Consider the following 20971-nt stretch of genomic DNA (forward strand, 5'->3'; position numbering starts at 1 on the left):
ATGTTTTATAGGATAATGCCCTATCCTCTCATAACGAAATTATGAACTGGTACCAACGCTGTATTGAACGGTATTGTCATGCGTTTTCTGGCCTCAGGGTTGTCGCTGAATTGAATGAAGTCGTTATCCTCATAACAAATATTGCTTTAAAGTAGAGTCAAATACTAATGAGTGAATACTACCATTATGAAGCCAACTAATCTCGATCAGTTATGCCGTCCAACAGACATGGCAGATGGACAGCTTGAAAGAAAGAGCAAAAGACTATGAAATTCACGTTCGACATATTACGACAAAACAAATTTTGCTCCCAATCTTGTTTAAAACTTGACAGCGACCTTATCGTCCTAAAGCAAACCAAGTTCTCGAAAATACGCAAAATGCACTGACTATCCTTTTCGATATTCAACATACGATTACACCTGAGCGTGTGTAATCTCAGCGTGTTTTTTTATATTATGTGACGAAAGTAATGGAATACCCCCGGTACGTGAGATACATAGGTAAATATTGGGAATCCTTTGCCCTGTGCAATCTAAACTGGCCTCAAAAAGAAATTTATTATTTTTCATAATGTCATATCTTAAATTCCTGTCCATAAAAATGAACAAAAATTGAACACAGGATTACTTCAATACTCTACTCTAAACACTGTTCAGTAACTAAACAGTTGTCCAACTGATACAACAGCAAAATGCACTGACATGGAACAGCTTCCTGGACCACATTTACAACCCAATAATTGGCACCCAACACAAGAAATCTGCGAGTAAATGGAATAGTGTGGAACAAGACCTGTTTCTTGAAGAAAGTGTGTGAAAAGCAGAAGCAGCCCGTTCCACACTATTCCACTTACTCTTTGGAAATAATCGCCTGTGTAAAGATCTTAAACGCATTCTCACAGATTTCTTTTCCTGGGTTCCATTTATTCACCTGTGAATGTGGTCCCGGAAGCTGTTTTTTACTGCTGTGTCAGTTGGACAACTGCTTGGTTACTGACATGTGTTGAGAGTAGAATATTGAATCATCCTGTGTGTAATTTTTGTTCATTTTTATGGACAGGAATTTAAGATATGACCTTGGGAAAAATTATAAGTTTCTTTTTGAGGCCAGTTTATGTTCAAATGAAGTAAATGAGTGAAGAGAATCTCCTATTTTCAAAACCGTATCCACGTATACAGAATATCAAGATTAAATATTACACATGGGTTAATAATATAGCAACTTGCAAAATAACAATAGTCCGTTGTAATGCTCGCACTCCATGTAATTTACGTGATGAGGTTGATTGATGTATCTAAAGGCTTTTTTTCTTATTTTTTGTTTTGCGTTTGTTATTGCTGTACATGATAATCTTCAAATTGCGATCAATGGCTCGGATAGCAGCGTGTGCACAGTATTTTTTGGGACATGCGAGCTTTTTTTTTCATTTTCGAGCCTTATGAAACTCTATAAGCAAAGTCAATTACTGACTCAACGTGTTTAAAAGTAAAAAGTAAAAACCACAGGGAATGTCAATTTATGTGGATAAAATAGAGAAATGGCCGGTCGAAGTAATGTTTTATAGGATATCGCCCTGTCCTCTCATAACGAAATTATGAACTGGTACCAACGCTGCATTGAACGGTATTGTCATGCGTTTTCTGGCCTCAGGGTTGTCGCTGAATCGAATGAAGTCGTTATCCTCATAACAAATATTGCTTTAAAGTAGAGTCACATACTAATGGGTGAATGCTACCATTATGAAGCAAACTAAGATGAAAATTTCATCGTGGTAGATTAATAATATAAGTTTCCAACACTGGGCGTGTTGTTGATTCTTGTTAAACTTCGCCTTTTTATAGTCGTGTTTGCTTTTTAAGTTTTGAGAATGAACGTTTTTGGCAGGGTGAGCATATTAAAGCTGTTAGACATTCTGGGGAGACTGCACGTGAGACACGTTGTACAGGGTGCCCCCCCTAAAAAAAAAAAAAGAGGCCCCTCATTGCGCCCTCTTTTTCTCCTATTTCAGAAAAGTTGATCAAGTATATGTTGGTATGTAAAGAAGCCTTTACCCGTTAGCTTTAATACACCGAAACAATTATTTCAATCGGTTCATATGCCCTTTTAAAGAAATGTATCCGTTTTTCACTCTGTCCACGGAGGAGGTTTGGCTACTTCAAAGATTGAAAAGTGCATAGACCATGCATGAATATAAAACATTCCTCGATGGTAACTTTATAAAATAACAACTTTATTTTAGGGAATGGGCTTTACCGGTGGGCTTATGGGTTATACTTGCAATTACTTATGTTTATGAGTGTCCATGAGGGAATTGGGTGGCATTTTGACCTACAAATGCTCTTATGCCCTGTCCGTTTCATAAATATTTATTTGCTGCGTAATTTTTGTTCAAAATGGCCGCCAAATACGTTCATTATGGGTTGTGAATACAGACAGCGCAATCAACTTTCCCCCATAGAAGCTGAATCAGTATTAAAATAATACATTAGAAGTTATGATCCACATATTATGTGTATCGGCTACTTTAGAGTAAATATTTGAATGGTAATTAGATGGACGATTCTAATATAACATTCAATACAGCGTCGTCAAAAATTTATCCCACAAAGAGCTACAGGGCACACCGACATCGCCTGGCTAATAATTACTTGGTTAACCAGAGATACTAAAATCAATACCGGGATCGATACACGTGAATGTGCTATGCACGATTTTGATATTCAGACGAAAGTCTTTGGATGCCGGGGTAGAAAATGATGAATATCGCCCGTAAATGATTTCGTCTAAAGAAACCAGATGTGGTTCCTTGCACTTGAATATATGTGTTGAACAGATATGATAGTCGTTAGCTTGCGTCTTGAGAAAGAAACTTGCGTCTTGAACTCAAAAACTGACAATAATTCTGATTTTATATAAAGCATATGACCTATGGGGTACCATGCTCGACTCACACACAGCGAGGTCAGTCACCGGGCAATTGTCAGTAGCCTTAGTCAGATGTCCTTTGGCCCATTATGCGTCTCAAAACTATTCAACAGGTCGGAACAAAATGGCCATGTGTGGCGGTAGATTCAACCTACCATGGCGATTTCTGCCATGAAGATATCGGGGCGATGACACTGTGCAGGGTCGATTCTAAAGACCGATACGTCAGGGGTGATTTGAACAGGTGATATAATTGTCAGTATGACTGCAACATGACTGTTACCTATTTTTTACTGCTCCAATTTAATAATTCTGGGGGCGACGATAGACTTGGCCAGGGTCTGGGTCTCTCCCATAGGCTTGATGTGATTATCAGGCTGGTAGCATCGGTTCAGGCTCGGGTGTGGCTTCGCCTATTAGAGCTGGTGACCAGCGTTCGAAGCTGCCACTTGAGTACGAGGGAGATACAGTAATACTTCCTTGGGCAGTTCCAAGCGTGGCGGCATCCTCAGAGCCTCATAATTCCAGTCCCTCGGCAGCTCCACTCCTGCCTCTCCTGGTGGATAAATCAACTCAGTGTGACAGTATGACCGTTGCGTTTGACATCAACAGGGAGGGGGCACCAAAAGTCCCAGCTACCAGCATTTGCAGGGAGACAGTGTCCTCCTTCTGTGGTGTCAATGGAGGTGGTACGGAGCTTCTGGCCGGGATTGACTCGCCGATTCCTTGTCGGGGGGGGTCAGTCCTCCTCTCGCTTGTCTAATAGCGTGGCACCTCACTCAGCAGTATGCATATGTCGGTCCATCTTTCACAAGTTAGATCGTCCCATCAGAACCATCAGCTTCCGACTTACTTCACCCGGGATTAAGGGTGGTAGGCAGGGACGCCATGCAGGAGAGTTGGGAGGGCATATTCGGTTATGCCTTGATCCTTCTGGTTCTGCTGAAGGTAGCAAATTCTCGGAACTGATTACTCCTTTTCGCCGCTCCCCTCTTGCCCAAGCAGTGGTGGTTCTCCAACCTCCTGGACCTTCTCGTGGGAGAACCAGTCAGTTGTCTATGTCGCGTAAATCTTCTCACAGTTCCACCACGCCACCGGCACCAGGTACAGATGGAGGTGATCAACAACAGTTCGTCCAGACAGCGGGCCATTAATATTCGGTTGCTGCGCTTGCTGAAAGGCAAGGCAACAGTCAACTAGACAGAATTACGATTCGCGACTTCGCCGATTCTACAAGTCACAGATTTCCTTACCACAGGGACTGTATGCCTCGTACGGCTGAAGCCTACAGGACTGCCATTGTAGCGGTTCATCATGGCTTGGGGAGGGGAGGGTCTATGACGGTCTTTTCCGACCTCATTAAGAGCATGGTGGCTGAAAGACCCCCATTTTTTGCTCCCTGGTTCCGGAATGGGACATCCTGTTGGTGTTGCAGTATCTACCCAAGGCCTTCGAACCCACGGAGGACCTCTCGCTGCAGGACTTGACACTCAAGACTGTGTTCGACGACGTTGTCCAGTTATGTACATGCTCTGTCTATAGACGAGCACCACCTACGCTTCACCACCGAGGTAGTCTCTATCCTTCCTCGGGCTGGGTTCCTGGACAAGAACCAGACCATATCTGTCCTTTACTCATTATCCGATGTGCCTCCCTGATCTGGTTCTCATTGAGGGTATATGCAATGAACCCGACGTGTCCAGTCAGGGCCCTCAGAGGGTACTTTGCGCGTATCAAGGAGATCGTGGGAGGTAAGTAGAGGGTGCTCAGTGTTCCCCCCACTCAGAAGTGAGAGGCAGAAACACAAGCGCGCAATACTTACCTCTCGCGACCTGATACTGACCCGCGATTTAGGCGTTCCACCCCTCAAGATTGTCATACGTTCATGCCGATATGTCGTTAGGGCATGGAGGTATATAAATAAATGGAGAATGATCCAGGCAAGCCTCTTTTGTACTACGTTGGTTATGACCCATTATTGTTGAATGGGCATTTTCAGGTTTATATTGATTATGCTAAGCTGATTACATTGTGAAGTCTGTTTCACTGGCCATTGATTTCAATGGGGGTAAAATGAAGTTTATACTTATTGGAAAGTGCTCATGTTTCATAAAATTTTGATATCAAAATCTCATTTTCGCCAAAAATTGAGTGCTTAAATTCTGAGACTAGTAGGCCTATACCTAGGTTTAGGTATACTAGTCTCAGTTAAATTGCATCAAGAAATCAGTCTTTTTGATAAAAGAAACACTTTATCTGTTGTCATCTTGTGACTTCCTACATTTTGGTCATGAAAAATTGAATTATGACTTTTTTTCCCAAAAAGATATGACCCCCCCGTATATTTGGAACCCTCCTCCAAAGAAAATGATAGCCCCTAATAATATTAATATAATCATTTAGGCCTAAATACTGATAATTATTTATTATAAAATGAGAAGTTTAATGATGATGATTTAGGCGGCCTATACGATTTCATGACAATACAGATTTAAAAGTTTAAAAAGCAATAATATGACATATCCGTCATGGCACTCAATCAATTTGACCCGAAGCTTCAACCCAAATCACGGTTATCATACACTAAACTATGAGAAACTGTTTAAACAAAGTATGTAGGGCCTATACATTCCGTATAGGGCCTATCAATTTCTCTCTAGAAAAGATTGTCTGATCATCACTTTTGCATGAATTCCGAAGTACTTCCGGTAAATTTTGCTCGCTCGTAACTCAAATGGCCCAAATTGGCCCAACATAATCTTTTCACAATCGGAAGGTAAAAACGTTTTGCTTTCATTTGCACTATATTTGAACTCCCTCAGACCCCTTAAAAGCTTAATATATGAACATGAAAACTAAGTATATTTGTCAAGTTACGGCACAACTAGTGTAGAAAACAGTTTCATAACTTGAGAACAGAACATCCAAATTTCTTCGGGTTTTCGCACAATCATACATTGAAACTATAAGCTATCAAAACTGGTGACTTTGAACATCATAATGACTAGCTGACGTCATTATACAGTCTCTTTTACGGTACGGGTCAATGTAGGGTCAATTCCTATGAGGAAAGTTTGGGAGTGACAATCAATGAACCATGGTAGAGGCTCATAACCATCGTGGAGATCAATAGCTTGGCTGAAGTGGCTGGTCAATTCAAGTTTGGTGACTCATTGAATAGAGGTAACGGGATAATCTCCACTTAGGAGATTAGAATTCTGGCGATCATTCTCCATTTATTTATATACCTCCATGGTTAGGGTTTGGTGATACTGGGCATCCCCGTTCGTCTAGGGGTGTCAAAACCTTTTTCTGTCGTACAGGGAGTTTCTTGTGGTCCCAAACTATCATTTTATGTTTACAAGAGCTAATTATTCAATTCCATATTTAGTGATGGAATAATGACCGTTCTAGCTATTTTGGCGGCCATTTTGAAAACTTACAAGTGAGAAAAAGTGATGAATCTTATTTCAGTCCCTCTAAGCATGGCTTGAGACATACGAATCGTGTTACTATTACTAATAATTGACATAGTGAATCTGTTTTCTATATTTTGTCCATCATTTTAATCATTTTGGAGGCCATTTTGAATAAATTCGATATATCCATATTTCGCAGAGGTTGATTTTGGTAGATTTTTAGTTAATAAGGGCACTTAATAGAATTGTTTTCCACAAAAAAAATCCATGTTGCAATTTTGTTGACCTTTTCAGCTAGAATCTAAAATAGGAAATGAGGGGCCTTATTTTTTGGGACACCCTGTAGAGGTAAGAGTGACGGATGGAGTTTTAAGTCCAAGTGTAGTTGGAAGAGGAGTGCGTCAAGAATGTTTTAGATCACTGCGTACTCATTTCAACAAAATGTGAAGATGGTTATGCAGTGAGAAGAATAGAAGAAGCAGTTCTAGAACAACAGAAATGGCAGGTGGAGGACTTGAAAGAAAGAGCGAAAGACTATGATATGCAAATTTACGTTCCATATATTACGATAAAATAAATTTTGCTCCTAATCTTGTTTAAAATTTTAAAACAATTTCATATTATAAGATCGTACATTATGGCTTTAATAATATAGCAACTTACAAAATACAAAATAGTCCGTTGTATTGTGAAATGCTCGCTATTCATGTAATTTACGTGACGATGTTGATTGATTTGTCTAAAGGCATGTTGTTTTTTGCTTTGCATTTGTATTGTTGTACATGTTAATATTCTTCAAATTCAGGTAGCAACCTTTGCACAGTATGTTTTATAGGACGTGAGAGCATATCAGCCTGAGACCAAATAATTTTGATATTTTGAACTTTGTGATATGATTATTATATCATATAATTAAACAGTCCTCGAAGTAAACTTAATTAATCTAATGATTTCCTCTTTTCTCTCCTGCTCCTCGACCTATATTGCAAAGGAAAATCACAATGTTTCGAGATTTCACATTTAATTTGCTTGGTTTCTTTTAGTCATGATTCGATTAATATACATTTCGGTAAAGTTTAATTTTGATATTGTTAACTGCACTTGAAATTAACGTAGTAGAACTTTAATACAAGAATGCGTTCTTTGTATACACCGTTGACAAGTAAGAAATATGTACAGCGTCGAAATAAGACATAAGTTTGTTTATGTAACACGAGTCTGCCATCAACCCGCGGATATTTACAACCTAAAGGGTAGTGTTAAGATATTTATAGGAAGAAATAAGTAATTAAAGTGTTTAACATGTTAACTGTAGTCTCACGTTTCCATATACAAATATCAGATGGTGAGGGAATGAAATGCCTGGATTGAGAATTCTGCAATTTTTTTATAGGTTACATCAATCGATGATAATGATAGGCCATAGAAAAACGAATTGTGACCCATAATATCGGGTAACCAATTATGATGTTTATGATATTAGTTTTAAAAGGCGGATAAGGCGTACAAATAAGCAGAAACACGTCTAGAAGTGCAATAGAACTGACTGTCGGTAAGAGTTCTCTCTTTCCCCGTGCATGATGGCGTGCTGCTAATACGTAAGTCTTGTGCTGTTCATCTATAGAAGTATAGTCTTTAAAATCGAACAGCTGTCTCCGATGTTTACCTATATCTCCTTCGTTTATGATCAATTATGGGCATATATTATAACACATAACACAAATTCAACTTGTTTTGAGGAATCTCTAAACCATTCACAAAGCAGGCAGCAGTTCATGCTCACCTGAGAAATGTGAGTGTATTGAATAGGCGAGGTCACGAAGCCATGTTGGAGGATACTCTTTACTAGTAAGATCCGATATAAATTGGTAACATCGACAGGTTTGTGACAAGCTGATATTAGCTTGCAGTTAGCTTAGCAAGCGTGCCCATTGCGAGATTGTATCATACTTGCACGCGATAAGCATAAACTTGTATGTGCAATGCATTGTGGGAAAGGTCCTGAGGTTACCAACTGTGATGGAAGGAAAATGTAAGTAGGTTAGATCAGCGTGTGAATTTGAATAGTTTTTTTTAGCGTAATGGCCAACACAACTGACACACTTCATGTGTGTGACACGTGTTGCTAATCACCTAACATATTTTATTATATTTTTGGGTCAGCCTGATTGAAATGTACTGTTTGCAGAAAAAATGTGTTTGCAGAAGCTTAGAATGTGAAGGAGCAGAATTCAGAACATGTTGCGATATTTATATCTTACTATAAATATTCGAATGTTGTGAGTTTGTGGCGGGTTCCACGTAAAAGCTCCGTCAGTTTCGATCCAAATGTCACCAACTTCATACGGGAGATCAGGGAATATACGGGAACGTGTTTAAACTTTATTTGGTTGAAAACGGTCAAGAATTGGCCTTAAAATCAGTGAAAATGTGGTTAAAACCGGGGTTTTTCCCAGTTTTGTTCACTGCAGCTGGCCGGCAGCATGGATGGTACATGGATGGGTCACGGGATTATGATAACGGGTGAATACGTCCGCAGACACGCTATGAGAGGACGAAATAAATACGGGGAAAAGATGTGTGTTGTATAAACAACATAAAGCGTTACTATAAAGAAACATAAAATTAAAATGAGGACAAAAAAAGGTACGAGTAATAGGCCAACGGGTTAAAGTAACTAAATGAAACGCGCACGAAACAAAGAAGGCAAGAAACTAATCAGGAAATGTAAGAAAAAAAGAAGCTAAAACAATGAGAACAGAATTTAATAAAAACATGGAAACGGGAAATCACAAGCAGCAAATAAAAAAAAAGAAGCTAAAAGGAAATGTAAGAAAGAACAGATTTAGAAAATAATGAGAACGGGGTTAAATAAATAAATAAATAACATGGAAACGGAAAATCACAAGCTAAGCAGAAGAAACTAAAAAAGAAAATGTAAGAAGAGACAGATTTAGTTAAATAAAAATTCTACCTGTTCAGTAATTCTTCCTGTTATAGTGAACGCTCCCATTTACTCATCTAGCGGGGACCTAGTCCTGGCCCTGTCCTACAGACCCGTATACATTTTTCAAAGAGGAAAGTTTGAAAGTTGATTCGAGTAGGGTATGCATAGGTCTTCCAAATTCTACTAGGTGGAAAATTCCAAACCCGGGCAAACTCTGTATATGGCCATTTTTCAAAATGGCCGCCAAAATGTACTTATGAACCAGGTAAAATGACAATAACTCTGAAACTACTTGACCTAGAGGGATGATTTAGGTGTCAATCCCCACTAAATCAAGGCTGTCTGATTGAATGAAGGGGGTTTCATGGATGTCTGAGGTCCAGGACACCTGAAATCCAAGATGGCCGCCCGTACCAACCATAATAATCATATTAGCCACGTGAAATGACAATAATTCGGAATCTACCTGACCTACAAGGGTCATTGAGGTGTCTATCCCCACTAAATCAAAGCTGGCTGAGTGAATGAAGGGGGTTTCATGGATATCAGAGGTCTGGGACACCTGAAATCCAAGATGGCCGCCCATAGCAACCATAAATCATCATATTAGCCAGGTGAAATGACAATAATTCGGAATCTGCCTGACCTACAAGGGTCATTGAGGTGCCTATCCCCAAATCAAGGCTGGCGGAGTGAATGAAGGGGGTTTCATGGATGTCTGAGGTCTGGAACACCTGTAATTCAAGATGGCCGCCCATAGCAACCATAAATCATCATGTTAGCCAGGTGAAATGACAATAATTCGGAATGTGCCTGACCTACAAGGGTCATTGAGGTGTCTATCCCCACTAAATCAAGGCTGGCTGAGTGAATGAAGGGGGTTTCATGGGTGTCTGAGGTCTAGGACACCTGAAATCCAAGATGGCCGCCCGTAGCAACCATAATCATCATATTAGCCAGATGAAATGACAATAATTCGGAATCTGCTCAAGGGTCATTGAGGGCTCTATCCCTACTAAATCAAGACTGTCTAATTGAATGAAGAGGGTGTCGTGGTTGTCTGATGTCCACAATCTAAGATGGCCGCCCATAGTAACCATATAATATTCACATTAATCAGGTGAAATGACAATATCTCGGTAACTATTTAATCTAGAAGAGCAATTAAGGTGTGTAACTTTGCTAAATCAAGGCTGCTTGATTAAATGAATGTGATAGCATGGTTTTCTGAAGTCGAAGTCACACTAAATCCAGATGGCAGTCATAACAACCACTATAAATCAAATGAAATGTCATCAATTAGAACCTATGTACCTATGAAAATCAAGGCTAGTTTCCATGGTTATATGAGGTCTTGGACACCTAAAATACAAGATGGCTACATATATATTATAGCAACCACATGCATATTTCCACAGTTATAACTCTTTCAAATGATTTGACTTGGGGTATAGGTACATGAAATGCCCACTTAACCAATGTTACGTTATTGATTGTTAATTTTGTTTGTTAATGTTACAGGTGAGTAGAGATTGACAGACTTGACAGAGGAAAAGGAAAGTACATCTCAGATCGATCATTCCCAAGCCTGCTCATGCTCCTGCAGACCTTGAAAAATGTATCATTTGTCAAAGGAAGAGCAAGAAATCACAGTCACTTCAGAGTGGTGAAATTGGTAGGAAACGTGTACGAGAGGTAGCTGAACTCAAAGATGATGATGTTCAAAAAAAGCTATAGGTTCTTGGACCCGATCATACATTCAAGTATCATAACATGATTGCCTGTTATGGTCTGTTAAAGGTCTATACAAATACACGAAACGTCCACATACCACCAGAGGAACCTCAGGTAGATGAGGGTCCGTAAGCTCACCTCATGCCAGCTACGCGCAGCACCGTCGTTCCCCGTCCAGGGCCTAGTAGCCAAACCAAACCTATTTATATTAACTGTGCGATATGTTGCTTTGACGAGTAAAAGAAACAAGGGTGCGGGGAAAATTTCGAATTTGTAATAGAAAAATTGCATTGAGGTTTTTAGAAGCAATGAAATTTAGGATGATGTCTTTGTCAGATACGCAGACTTGGCTACTCCTGAAGATGTATAAAGCTGCTGACATTTATTGTCATAATAAATCTTTTAAACAATATGTTACTTTATCAAATCAGTCAAAATTCCCAACCTAACTCTAAACGTAATTCGTTTATGGAAGCTTTGTCTTGGCCAAAATGAGAGACATGAATTATTACTAGAGTTCTCATAACAAATCCAGGTACTCACAATTAGTAGTGACGTTTCGCAACCTTACTGGCTGGTTGCTTCTTCTTGACTGAGCTGTATCCAGTACTAGCACTTGCTGTCTTAGCTGTAGTGTTGCCAGTTGATTTTTCCTGGATAAGCTGGTTGTATGCATGACTGAGAAAATAAGCTGCGCCCCCCTCATTGTTCATAGCTTGCTCGTTGCGCCTCCGGATCCAGATTGATTCTCTTATCCATCTTGGAAACTTATCACTTTCCCGATGAAGAATTTTGGCCCCCTCCCAGTCTATGATGTGATTGTGTTCTGCAACGTGATCTGAAATGGCAGACTTGTGTTGTTCTGAAACCGATGATAACCGAGCGGCTCTGGTGCATGTCCTTTGACTGATTTTATCTGCTTCTTTCTGATGTTCTTTCATTCTAGTTCCAAACTGTCTTCCTGTTTCCCCAACATATGTGTGGGTGCAGTTGCGACATGGAATTTCGTACACACATCCTGATGTTTCACTTATGTCCCTTTTATCTTTAGGGTGAACTAACATGTTCCTCAATGTGGTGTGTGGCTTAACTGCTGCAGAGACACTGTGTTTCTTAAAAATCCGCTGGACATTCTCTGAGATACCCTGCACGTATGGAATTACTACCATACCCCGAGATTTTGTATCGTCCGAGTTCTTCTTTGGTTTCGATTTAACGGTTTTGTTGGTGCGCTGCTGTTTGACTCTCTCAAATGACCAGTCTGGATATCCACATTTGCCAAGTGCCTGCTTGATGTGCTCCTCCTCTTTATCTCTATCTTCTTGCTCAGTAACAATACGATCTGCTCTGTCTAAAAGGGTTCTGATGACCCCTAGCTTATGATGAAGTGGGTGATGGGATTGAAAATTGAGGTATTGATCAGTGTGTGTTTTCTTTCTGTACACCAACAGTTTGACCGATCCATCTTCTTTTCTTATGATGAGAGTATCTAAAAAGGGAATCTTTCCCTCCTCCTCTGTTTCATAAGTGAACTTGATATTTCCTGTTCTATCTACCTGATTTAGATGGTCAGTCAGCTTGTCGGCACTTCCTTTACGAATAATCTCCAAAATGTCATCTACATATCGTTTCCAAAGGGAAGGCTGGCATTCAATGGGAGCGGTGGCAATGGCAGATTGTTCCAGAAATTCCATGAAGAAATTGGCCACTATTGGAGACACAGGGCTTCCCATCGCTGCTCCAAAAAGTTGTTGGTATATTTGTCCTTTGAAAGTAAAATATGTCGTTGTTAAAATGAATTTCAGGAGTTCCATGATGTCATCTACGCTAAGAAGTGTCCGCTTTTTTAAAGTCTTGTCTCCTGCAAGTCGATCTCTGATAACTTCAAGTGCTTTGTCTATGGGTGTATTTGTAAATAAGGAAACTACGTCATGCGAAATGAACATGTCGTCTTCCTCAATCATGACTTCTGACAGATCTTCGGCCAGCTGAGCAGAATTGTTCACATGGTGTTCAGTGTTTCCTATCAGTGGTCCTAAAATATCTGCTAATGATCTTGATGTAGCATACCCTATAGAACCTGTATAGTCTACAATGGGTCTTAAGGGGGTTCCTGGCTTGTGGATTTTTGGGGTACAATAAATCCGAGGAATACTTTCAGAAGTAGGATATAAGTACTGATAGTCTGTCTGCGTGATCTTGTTTTCTTGTTTAAGTCTGGTGAGGATACGCACAAGTTCAGACTTGTATTTAGCGGTGGGATCCTTGTTTAGTTTTGCATAGGTCTTGTCGTCATCCAACATTGCGTGCACTTTACTTTCATAGTCAGATTTATCCATGACCACACTGCATCTGCCTTTATCACTGGGAAGGATGAGTATTGACTTCTCAGCTTTGAGGTCTCGGAGTGCCTGTTGCTCATCTTTGCTGAGGTTACTTTTGGGTAACTTAGAGGACTTGAGACTGCCTGCAACTTCAGCTCGGAGTTGGGCAGCTTCTGGTTTAGGTAAGCGTGAACATGCTCTCTCTGTAGCTTCGATAAAATCATCAACAGGGATATGCGATGGAGTGGGTGCAAAATTAAGCCCCTTTGCCAGAATGCTGGTTTGAGCTGTACTAAGTTTGTACTTAGATAGGTTAATAACCCATTTTTTAAGTTGAGATCCATCCAAGTCCACATCTTCAGCTTTGATATTATGGGAAGTGGTAGTAGTACTTGAATGTGATTTTTCTGTCAACCTCTCTAGTTTTTTGATCTGTCTTAATTTAGCAGCTTTAAATGTTTTCTCACTTACTTTCTCAACATGTGTTTTGACATGTTGTTGAATATCAGAAGGTAACAAAGACTCAATATTATTCACACTTGCTTGCTTATCTGATTGCAGCTGATTGATTTTATTGTTGATGACACGGATCCTTTCACGGAGTAAATCCTTTTGAGCCTTGTTGATTATGTCCCTGGCTTTTGTAGTATTGATTGGACACCTAAGTTTCAGACTGGGAGGTATGAGGCCTTCATCCTTACATCTCAATGAAAACACAAGATGATTCTTATGGCGAGCTAGCTAATTTTCAATGTTCTCATAGTCACGTATTTTCTTCACTGTGCTTTGTCCATATAGTTGTCTTACATCATTGAAGAGATTCATCAGGATTGTCTATATAAATTATTACTAGAGTTCTCATAACAAATCCAGGTACTCACAATTAGTAGTGACGTTTCGCAACCTTACTGGCTGGTTGCTTCTTCTTGACTGAGCTGTATCCAGTACTAGCACTTGCTGTCTTAGCTGTAGTGTTGCCAGTTGATTTTTCCTGGATAAGCTGGTTGTATGCATGACTGAGAAAATAAGCTAAAAATCAACTGGCAACACTACAGCTAAGACAGCAAGTGCTAGTACTGGATACAGCTCAGTCAAGAAGAAGCAACCAGCCAGTAAGGTTGCGAAACGTCACTACTAATTGTGAGTACCTGGATTTGTTATGAGAACTCTAGTAATAATTTATATAGACAATCCTGATGAATCTCTTCAATGAGAGACATGAATGTTGTTAAGTCGTGTGGGGAAATTCTCAGAGACGCATTTAAGCAAGTTGATACATTTTGTGATGGTCATGGGAGACTACACAAATGCCAGATCAGTTGCTTACTTTCTTTGCATCATTCTTCGGGAAATATGTTTAGTTTGGCTGCTAGGCCCTGGACGGAGATAACGACGGTGCTGCGCGTGGCTGGCATGTGGTGGGCTTCAGGACCCTCATCTACCTGAGGTTCCGCTGGTGGTATGGGGACTTTCGTGTATCTGTGTACCCGTTATACCATGCATTAGTGTTATGATACTTGAATGTACAGTCAGGTCCAAGAACCTTTTGTAAACATCATCATCTTTGAGTTTAGCTACCCCTGTACACGATTCCTTCCAGGTTCACCACTCTGAAGTGACTGGAGGAGCAGGGGCAGGCTTGGAAATAAGGAGATTAAGTCCCTTTATCTGAGATGTACTTTCTTCCTTTTCCTCTGTCGTGTGTGTCAATCTCTACTCACCTGTAACATTAACAAACAAAAGTTAACAATCAATAACGTAACATTGGTTAAGTGGGGGAACATTTCATGTACCCTCCAGTCAAATCATTTGCAAGAATTATAACTGTGGAAATATGCGCATGCATGTGGTTGCTAGGGTAACCATATTGTATTTTAGGTGTCCAAGACCTCAGATAACCATGGAAACATTTTTACTCAATCAACTAGCCTTGATTTTCTGAAGATAAGCACATTAATCCAGCCTCTAGATCACATAGATTGTAATTGGTGACATTTCACTTGGTTAATAGTGGTTGCTATGGCTGCCATCTGGATTTGGTGTGACTTCGACTTCAGAAAACCATGCTATCACATTCATTTAATCAAGCAGCCTTGATTTAGCGAAGTTACACACCTTAATTGCTCTTCTAGATTAAATAGTTACCGAGATATTGTCATTTCACCTGATTAATGTGAATATTATATGGTTACTATGGGCGGCCATCTTAGATTGTGGACATCAGACAACCACGACACCCTCTTCATTCAATTAGACAGTCTTGATTTAGTAGGGATAGAGCCCTCAATGACCCTTGAGCAGATTCCGAATTATTGTCATTTCATCTGGCTAATATGATGATTATGGTTGCTACGGGCGGCCATCTTGGATTTCAGGTGTCCTAGACCTCAGACATCCATGAAACCCCCTTCATTCACTCAGCCAGCCTAGATTTAGTGGGGATAGACACCTCAATGACCCTTGTAGGTCAGGCTGATTCCGAATTATTGTCATTTCACCTGGCTAATATGATGATTTATGGCTACTATGGGCGGCCATCTTGGATTTCATGTGTCCCAAACCTCAGACATCCATGAAACCCCCTTCATTCACTCAGCCAGCCTTGATTTAGTGGGGATAGACACCTCAATGACCCTTGTAGGTCAGGTAGATTCCGAATTATTGTCATTTCACGTGGCTAATATGATTATTATGGTTGCTACGGGCGGCCATCTTGGATTTCAGGTGTCCTGGACCTCAGACATCCATGAAACCCCCTTCATTTAATCAGACAGCCTTGATTTAGTGGGGATAGACACCTCAATCACCCCTCTAGGTCAAGTAGTTTCAGAGTTATTGTCATTTTACCTGGTTCATAAGTACATTTTGGCGGCCATTTTGAAAAATGGCCATATACAGAGTTTGCCCGGGTTTGGAATTTGGAAGACCTATGCATACCCTACTCGAATCAACTTTCAAACTTTCCTCTTTGAAAAATGTATACGGGTCTATAGGACAGGGCCTGGACTAACCCGCGCGAAGCGCGGGTGTCCCGCTAGTATAGTATAAGTAGGGATAACCATCAAAATTTCATGTTGCCCCTATTGCTACAAAAGATCGTTTTCTGGATAGAACTCATCAATAGAAGTATTTTGGTGGTTAAATGGTCAAAATCGGTCAACAACTTTTCGAATTATGAATTTTCAAAGTTTCCCATTCTGACCGGTCATTGGAACGAAATGAAATGGCAAGGTCCAAAAGTAGCAATTGGGAGCAAAATTGGCATAAGCATATCTTTACCTTTATATATTTCTTTATTTTAACATATATGCAAACATGAAACAACGTATTGTGACTGTATCAACGGGGTTTCTTATGAAATGGCACTTTACTAGTCAATGGCATAAATTATTTTTTCAAACCGAGGCATTCCCTCATTTCAAATATATAGTTTTGGTTTCTCTTTTGTTCAGAAACCAAAAATCAAGGGATTAAAAAGTAGAGCTGATCTGGTCTGTAATCATAACACTATTATGCTGGGAGGACACAGTATAGGGTATATAACCAGAAGTATACAATAGCCTATTGTGCTAACATAATTATTATCATGATTGATATCGAAATCTATCCCGCGGACGACAGTTGATGCTCTCTGTCGACGGTAGGTGGCATATTACACTCACGAGTTCTACATGTAGGCCTAGAAATCATATACATGCGCGTATATTGAAGGATGGGGTGGGGTGGGGGATTTGTTTGTTTGTATGAAACATAAACGATGCATGGAGATGATTTGATTATGAATTAGTTTATTATCCCCAGGAAGCACAACCCATACCTCTTTAAGAGGGGGCTCCTCCCTATATAACCACATCTTCCCTAAATTACCCCTTTCCCCTCCTCCTCCCCTACATTCGATATCTTCATCTCGAGCTCTCCTCCCCTTCTCTTTCACTTCCAATGCTCTCTCTCATATGTTTCTCTCTCCCGGCCCATATCCCCTTGCCCTCCAACCCCCCCCCACACACACACACATCACACATCTCTTCTCCCTCTATCTTCTACTTTTTGCAGTAAAAATTGCTTCAGTAAAAGTCATTAGGTTATTAGGTTATTAGAGGTCATATAATGGCCTTCCATCGATTCTGGTACATGGGATTAAGGACATGAATCGATTTTGTTTATAGCACCTATACAATTACAATAGTTGCCCCTTTTGTAATGTCGAATGCAAATATTTCGATGGTCTATATATTTTCACAGTGAAATCAGCTTAGGCTGATTTCGTAGTCTCTTGTCAATGCTTTCAAACTAAATCAATGCTTTCAAATGTAGACTGCTTTGTTCGACTTCTCTGCTCGTGAATATTGCACTGCGAAATTTAAACATTTCTTTTGTATACTTAGATCAGGTAACTCGAAAATCCTGTAATTTTATTTGTCACACCACTTATAAGAAACTGAAACCAAAACCGAAACTACCTGCCACAAATGTTTAGTTTTAAACAAAAGGTAGAAACAATGAGTTCGATATCTTGTGATTCAAGTGGTTAGGCAGGACAATAGGAAACCACGTGACCAAAACCAAAACCAAAACTAAAACTATATATTTGAAATGAGGCATTGAAATCATGCATTTAGAGAACATTTGGCAAAAATCATCCAAGATGGCCGATATAGCACAAAATCAAAATTGCACTAAGTACTTTTTTTTCACAACCAAAAATTTCAATGTTATTGGGTTTAATATGACCAATTAGTAGGTGTATGCAAAGAAAATCTTAAGTGTCATTGAAGGTCATTGACTCATTCACAACAATAGAGGTTATCCACTTCACTTATCATGCTCATGTGTGACTTCTAACAAAAGGTGCTGGTTCCCGTAGTATTCCTTATTCAATACAAATCAATTCATGACCTCGAAGTTACCTGCATGTCTCATGGCGGGCTATTTTGAAACAGTTATGGTTGCACATTCAGGTACTTCTTTTGAAAGTTCTAAACAAGGTATAGCCAGCAGCAAGTTGTAGATGGTATAGGCCTAAATATAACGTTTAGGGTAAAAATCAGGTGAACAATACATTGAATGAGCACGAAACTTCACATTTATGTTCCGAAAGGTGTCTTCTTAGCATGATTCGAAAGGAGTATGGAAATTCCAAAGGAAGCTGGTGATTTAATTTGTAACTCGAGATCTACTTGTTCAATTTTTTAACTTTTTTACAGAGGGTATGATAGAGGTATTACTGGCAACTCTGCCAAATTACAGCTCAGTAGGCCACGTTGTTCACCTGATCTTATTGACATGAATATTTTGTGCCATTCTTGAGCAGTGCTGAACTCAGCCACTTTCAATTAAGCGCACTGTGGCGATGGACCAATTTTGACTCGCACTTACAGGAAAATGAAATAAGTTATGTTGCTGTAATTTGCAAGATAGTTACAAAACATAATTGGCATTAACATCTTCAAATTTTACAGAAAAATTATGAAAAATAAAAGAATGAGCTCAATTTAGAAATGTCTGTGCAAGCAGTGCACAGTTGAGCTCCCTGCATGTCTATGGGAGTGTTCTAATCAAGTTGATGGTTCATTGGTCATCCCTAGTATAAGTATTGTATTCATGGTATTGGGAATTATATGATTAGATTGCTAGCATTCCACGTAGCAACCTTGTATTATTATTCGCTACGACTCCAATCAAGCTCCATCGGGTTTGTACTGAACTTTGTTCTCATAATCATCCGACTCCGGTTATGTTTATCCTCCGCACCATGTATGTTCACCATCAAGTAGGACGCTGCGTAATTGCGTGATCATTAAACGTCTTCCATCTGTGCCAGCCATGACCGCGGTTTGTACTCCTTCGTCTCCTCAATATAGAAGGAAATGACTATTTCAACCAATCCAATCGGGACTAGCGATATGGACGTACGTATGAACCAACGGACCGCGCAAGGCGTGTACACGGTGTAGAACATCACAATCTCTCTATTCTCAGTACTAATTTTACCAAAAGAAAAATCAAATCAAAATTAGGCTCTACAAGTACGGGTATTGGCTGCCTGTTTTCATTTTGACATAATTTGGCTTTATTTAGGATATACAGGGGTGAACACAACTGGTACCTTAATTTTTTGGCTTACGGTATTATAGTTATAGTTAACTTATTTAGTTAGCCGGATTATTTCCCAGCCGCAAAATTTCAACCAAAAATATTAACATATTCGAATAAAGATAACCTACTTAACTCGTTAAATGTATGAGAATCATTTTAAAACAGTAATGATCAAACAATACTCGTACTAGAGTCAATGGAACCGTAAACCTGTGTTTGTATTCTTCCTCTAATATATAAGCTGAGATACATGTCATGTAATTGTTATCTAAGATAATAAAGATTTATTGGCAATTCCACTTCAAAAAATTGACTCTTTTTATTTGTTTGCTTTATCATAAATTTCAGTGACCGTTTACAAAATGTTTGATTTCGATTGCTCATTGACGTTAATCGTTGTCGCATGCAAGGCATTGAGAGCCGATTGTTGATTAATCTAAAATTTATAATTCCTAAAAATCAGGCAACTAATGAGCAATCACCCTACTCTCAGTCCCAGGGAAAGTGTTTTGCAATGGTCAGAATTTAAAAGACCATAGATAATAATTAACGGAGGAACAGTGCGCGGGGTACAACAGGTGCCGAGTTTGATTATTAGAGAAAAATTATTGAAAAGGCAAAGGAAAGGCAAATGGCACTGATTTTTTTTGAAGTAGTAAATGGTGTAAGACAAAGTTGTCTCCTCTCTCCTTGCCCTTTTTAACATATACCTCGAATATGTGATGAAAGATGTCTAGAACTTAGGTAGCGGAATCCATTTGGCCGACATGCACATAAACAATACCGCTATCTACTGTTGTTTGATTCACGGAGAACTTATTTGCATATTTATAAGCGGTATATTAGAAGGGCTTTCAGTTCCTCAGCTGCCCAGGAAGGAGATTTTCGAACAACTTGAATTGAAAAGAATGACTATTAATAATTATTATTATTATTTGGCTCAATTACGTTTATCTATACATAAATAGCGCCCTCTATTTCCACACAAATATACAATTTATAAAATAAAAATTACCACAGACAAAAAAACCCAGAAAAAGATGAATATGTTGATACAGAAAGGAAAATCAATGTTAAAATAGCTGAAACATATTTGCACATAATAATAATAAAGCTATACGAGTGGAAATTCATACGTATATAAAATAATGAAAGAGTCTAATTTCAACACTACTCGCTCACCTGGAACGCTTTTGCTAGGTCGACTAGCGTCTTCAGCAGATGGTTATGATGTGATAATATCTTGTCTACAATCGGGGTAGTCCTTACTGATGACGTCATCTAATAGACACAATGACGTTATAGGATGTTACATTCTACCTTCAGTGCTATGGATGTGCGATGGGAAGCATATGTGATGCGATCAAGCAAAATCAGTCGGAACTCGCAAATATTGATTTTGAGATATAGCCAAACAAAGGCAACATTTCCTTTTGTTTCCTCTTGTTTTCGAAACTCTTTAATTGCTCATATCTTTGGAACTGGTTGTTCGATTGCAATTGGGTTTTCTGCAAAATACAGCT

The 20971-nt window shown here is 39.4% G+C and overlaps 1 protein-coding gene across 1 annotated transcript; it reads right to left on the reverse strand.

The window, feature by feature from the left end:
- Positions 1–3344: 3344 nt before the first annotated feature.
- On the reverse strand, positions 3345–20729 carry LOC140150323 (uncharacterized). Its single transcript, XM_072172332.1, has 3 exons — positions 20631–20729; positions 11804–14048; positions 3345–3484 (listed from the first exon to the last, which is right to left on the reverse strand). The coding sequence occupies exons 1-3, from the start codon at positions 20727–20729 to the stop codon at positions 3345–3347; spliced, it is 2484 nt and encodes an 827-aa protein (XP_072028433.1).
- Positions 20730–20971: the final 242 nt, after the last annotated feature.

This window comes from Amphiura filiformis, chromosome 4 (assembly GCF_039555335.1).
Source record: "Amphiura filiformis chromosome 4, Afil_fr2py, whole genome shotgun sequence".
Lineage (NCBI taxonomy): Eukaryota > Metazoa > Echinodermata > Ophiuroidea > Amphilepidida > Amphiuridae > Amphiura > Amphiura filiformis.

Bases quoted from the DNA above. Each gene is read 5' to 3' on its own strand.
- LOC140150323 (XM_072172332.1), bottom strand. From the start codon at position 20,729: ATGACGTCATCAGTAAGGACTACCCCGATTGTAGACAAGATATTATCA. The intron at 14,049-20,630 runs GTGAGCGAGTAG...TTGAGATGTAAG, and splicing joins ACCTAGCAAAAGCGTTCCAG to GATGAAGGCCTCATACCTCC. The intron at 3,485-11,803 runs GTGATAAGTTTC...TTTATCCACCAG, and splicing joins CAAAATTCTTCATCGGGAAA to GAGAGGCAGGAGTGGAGCTG.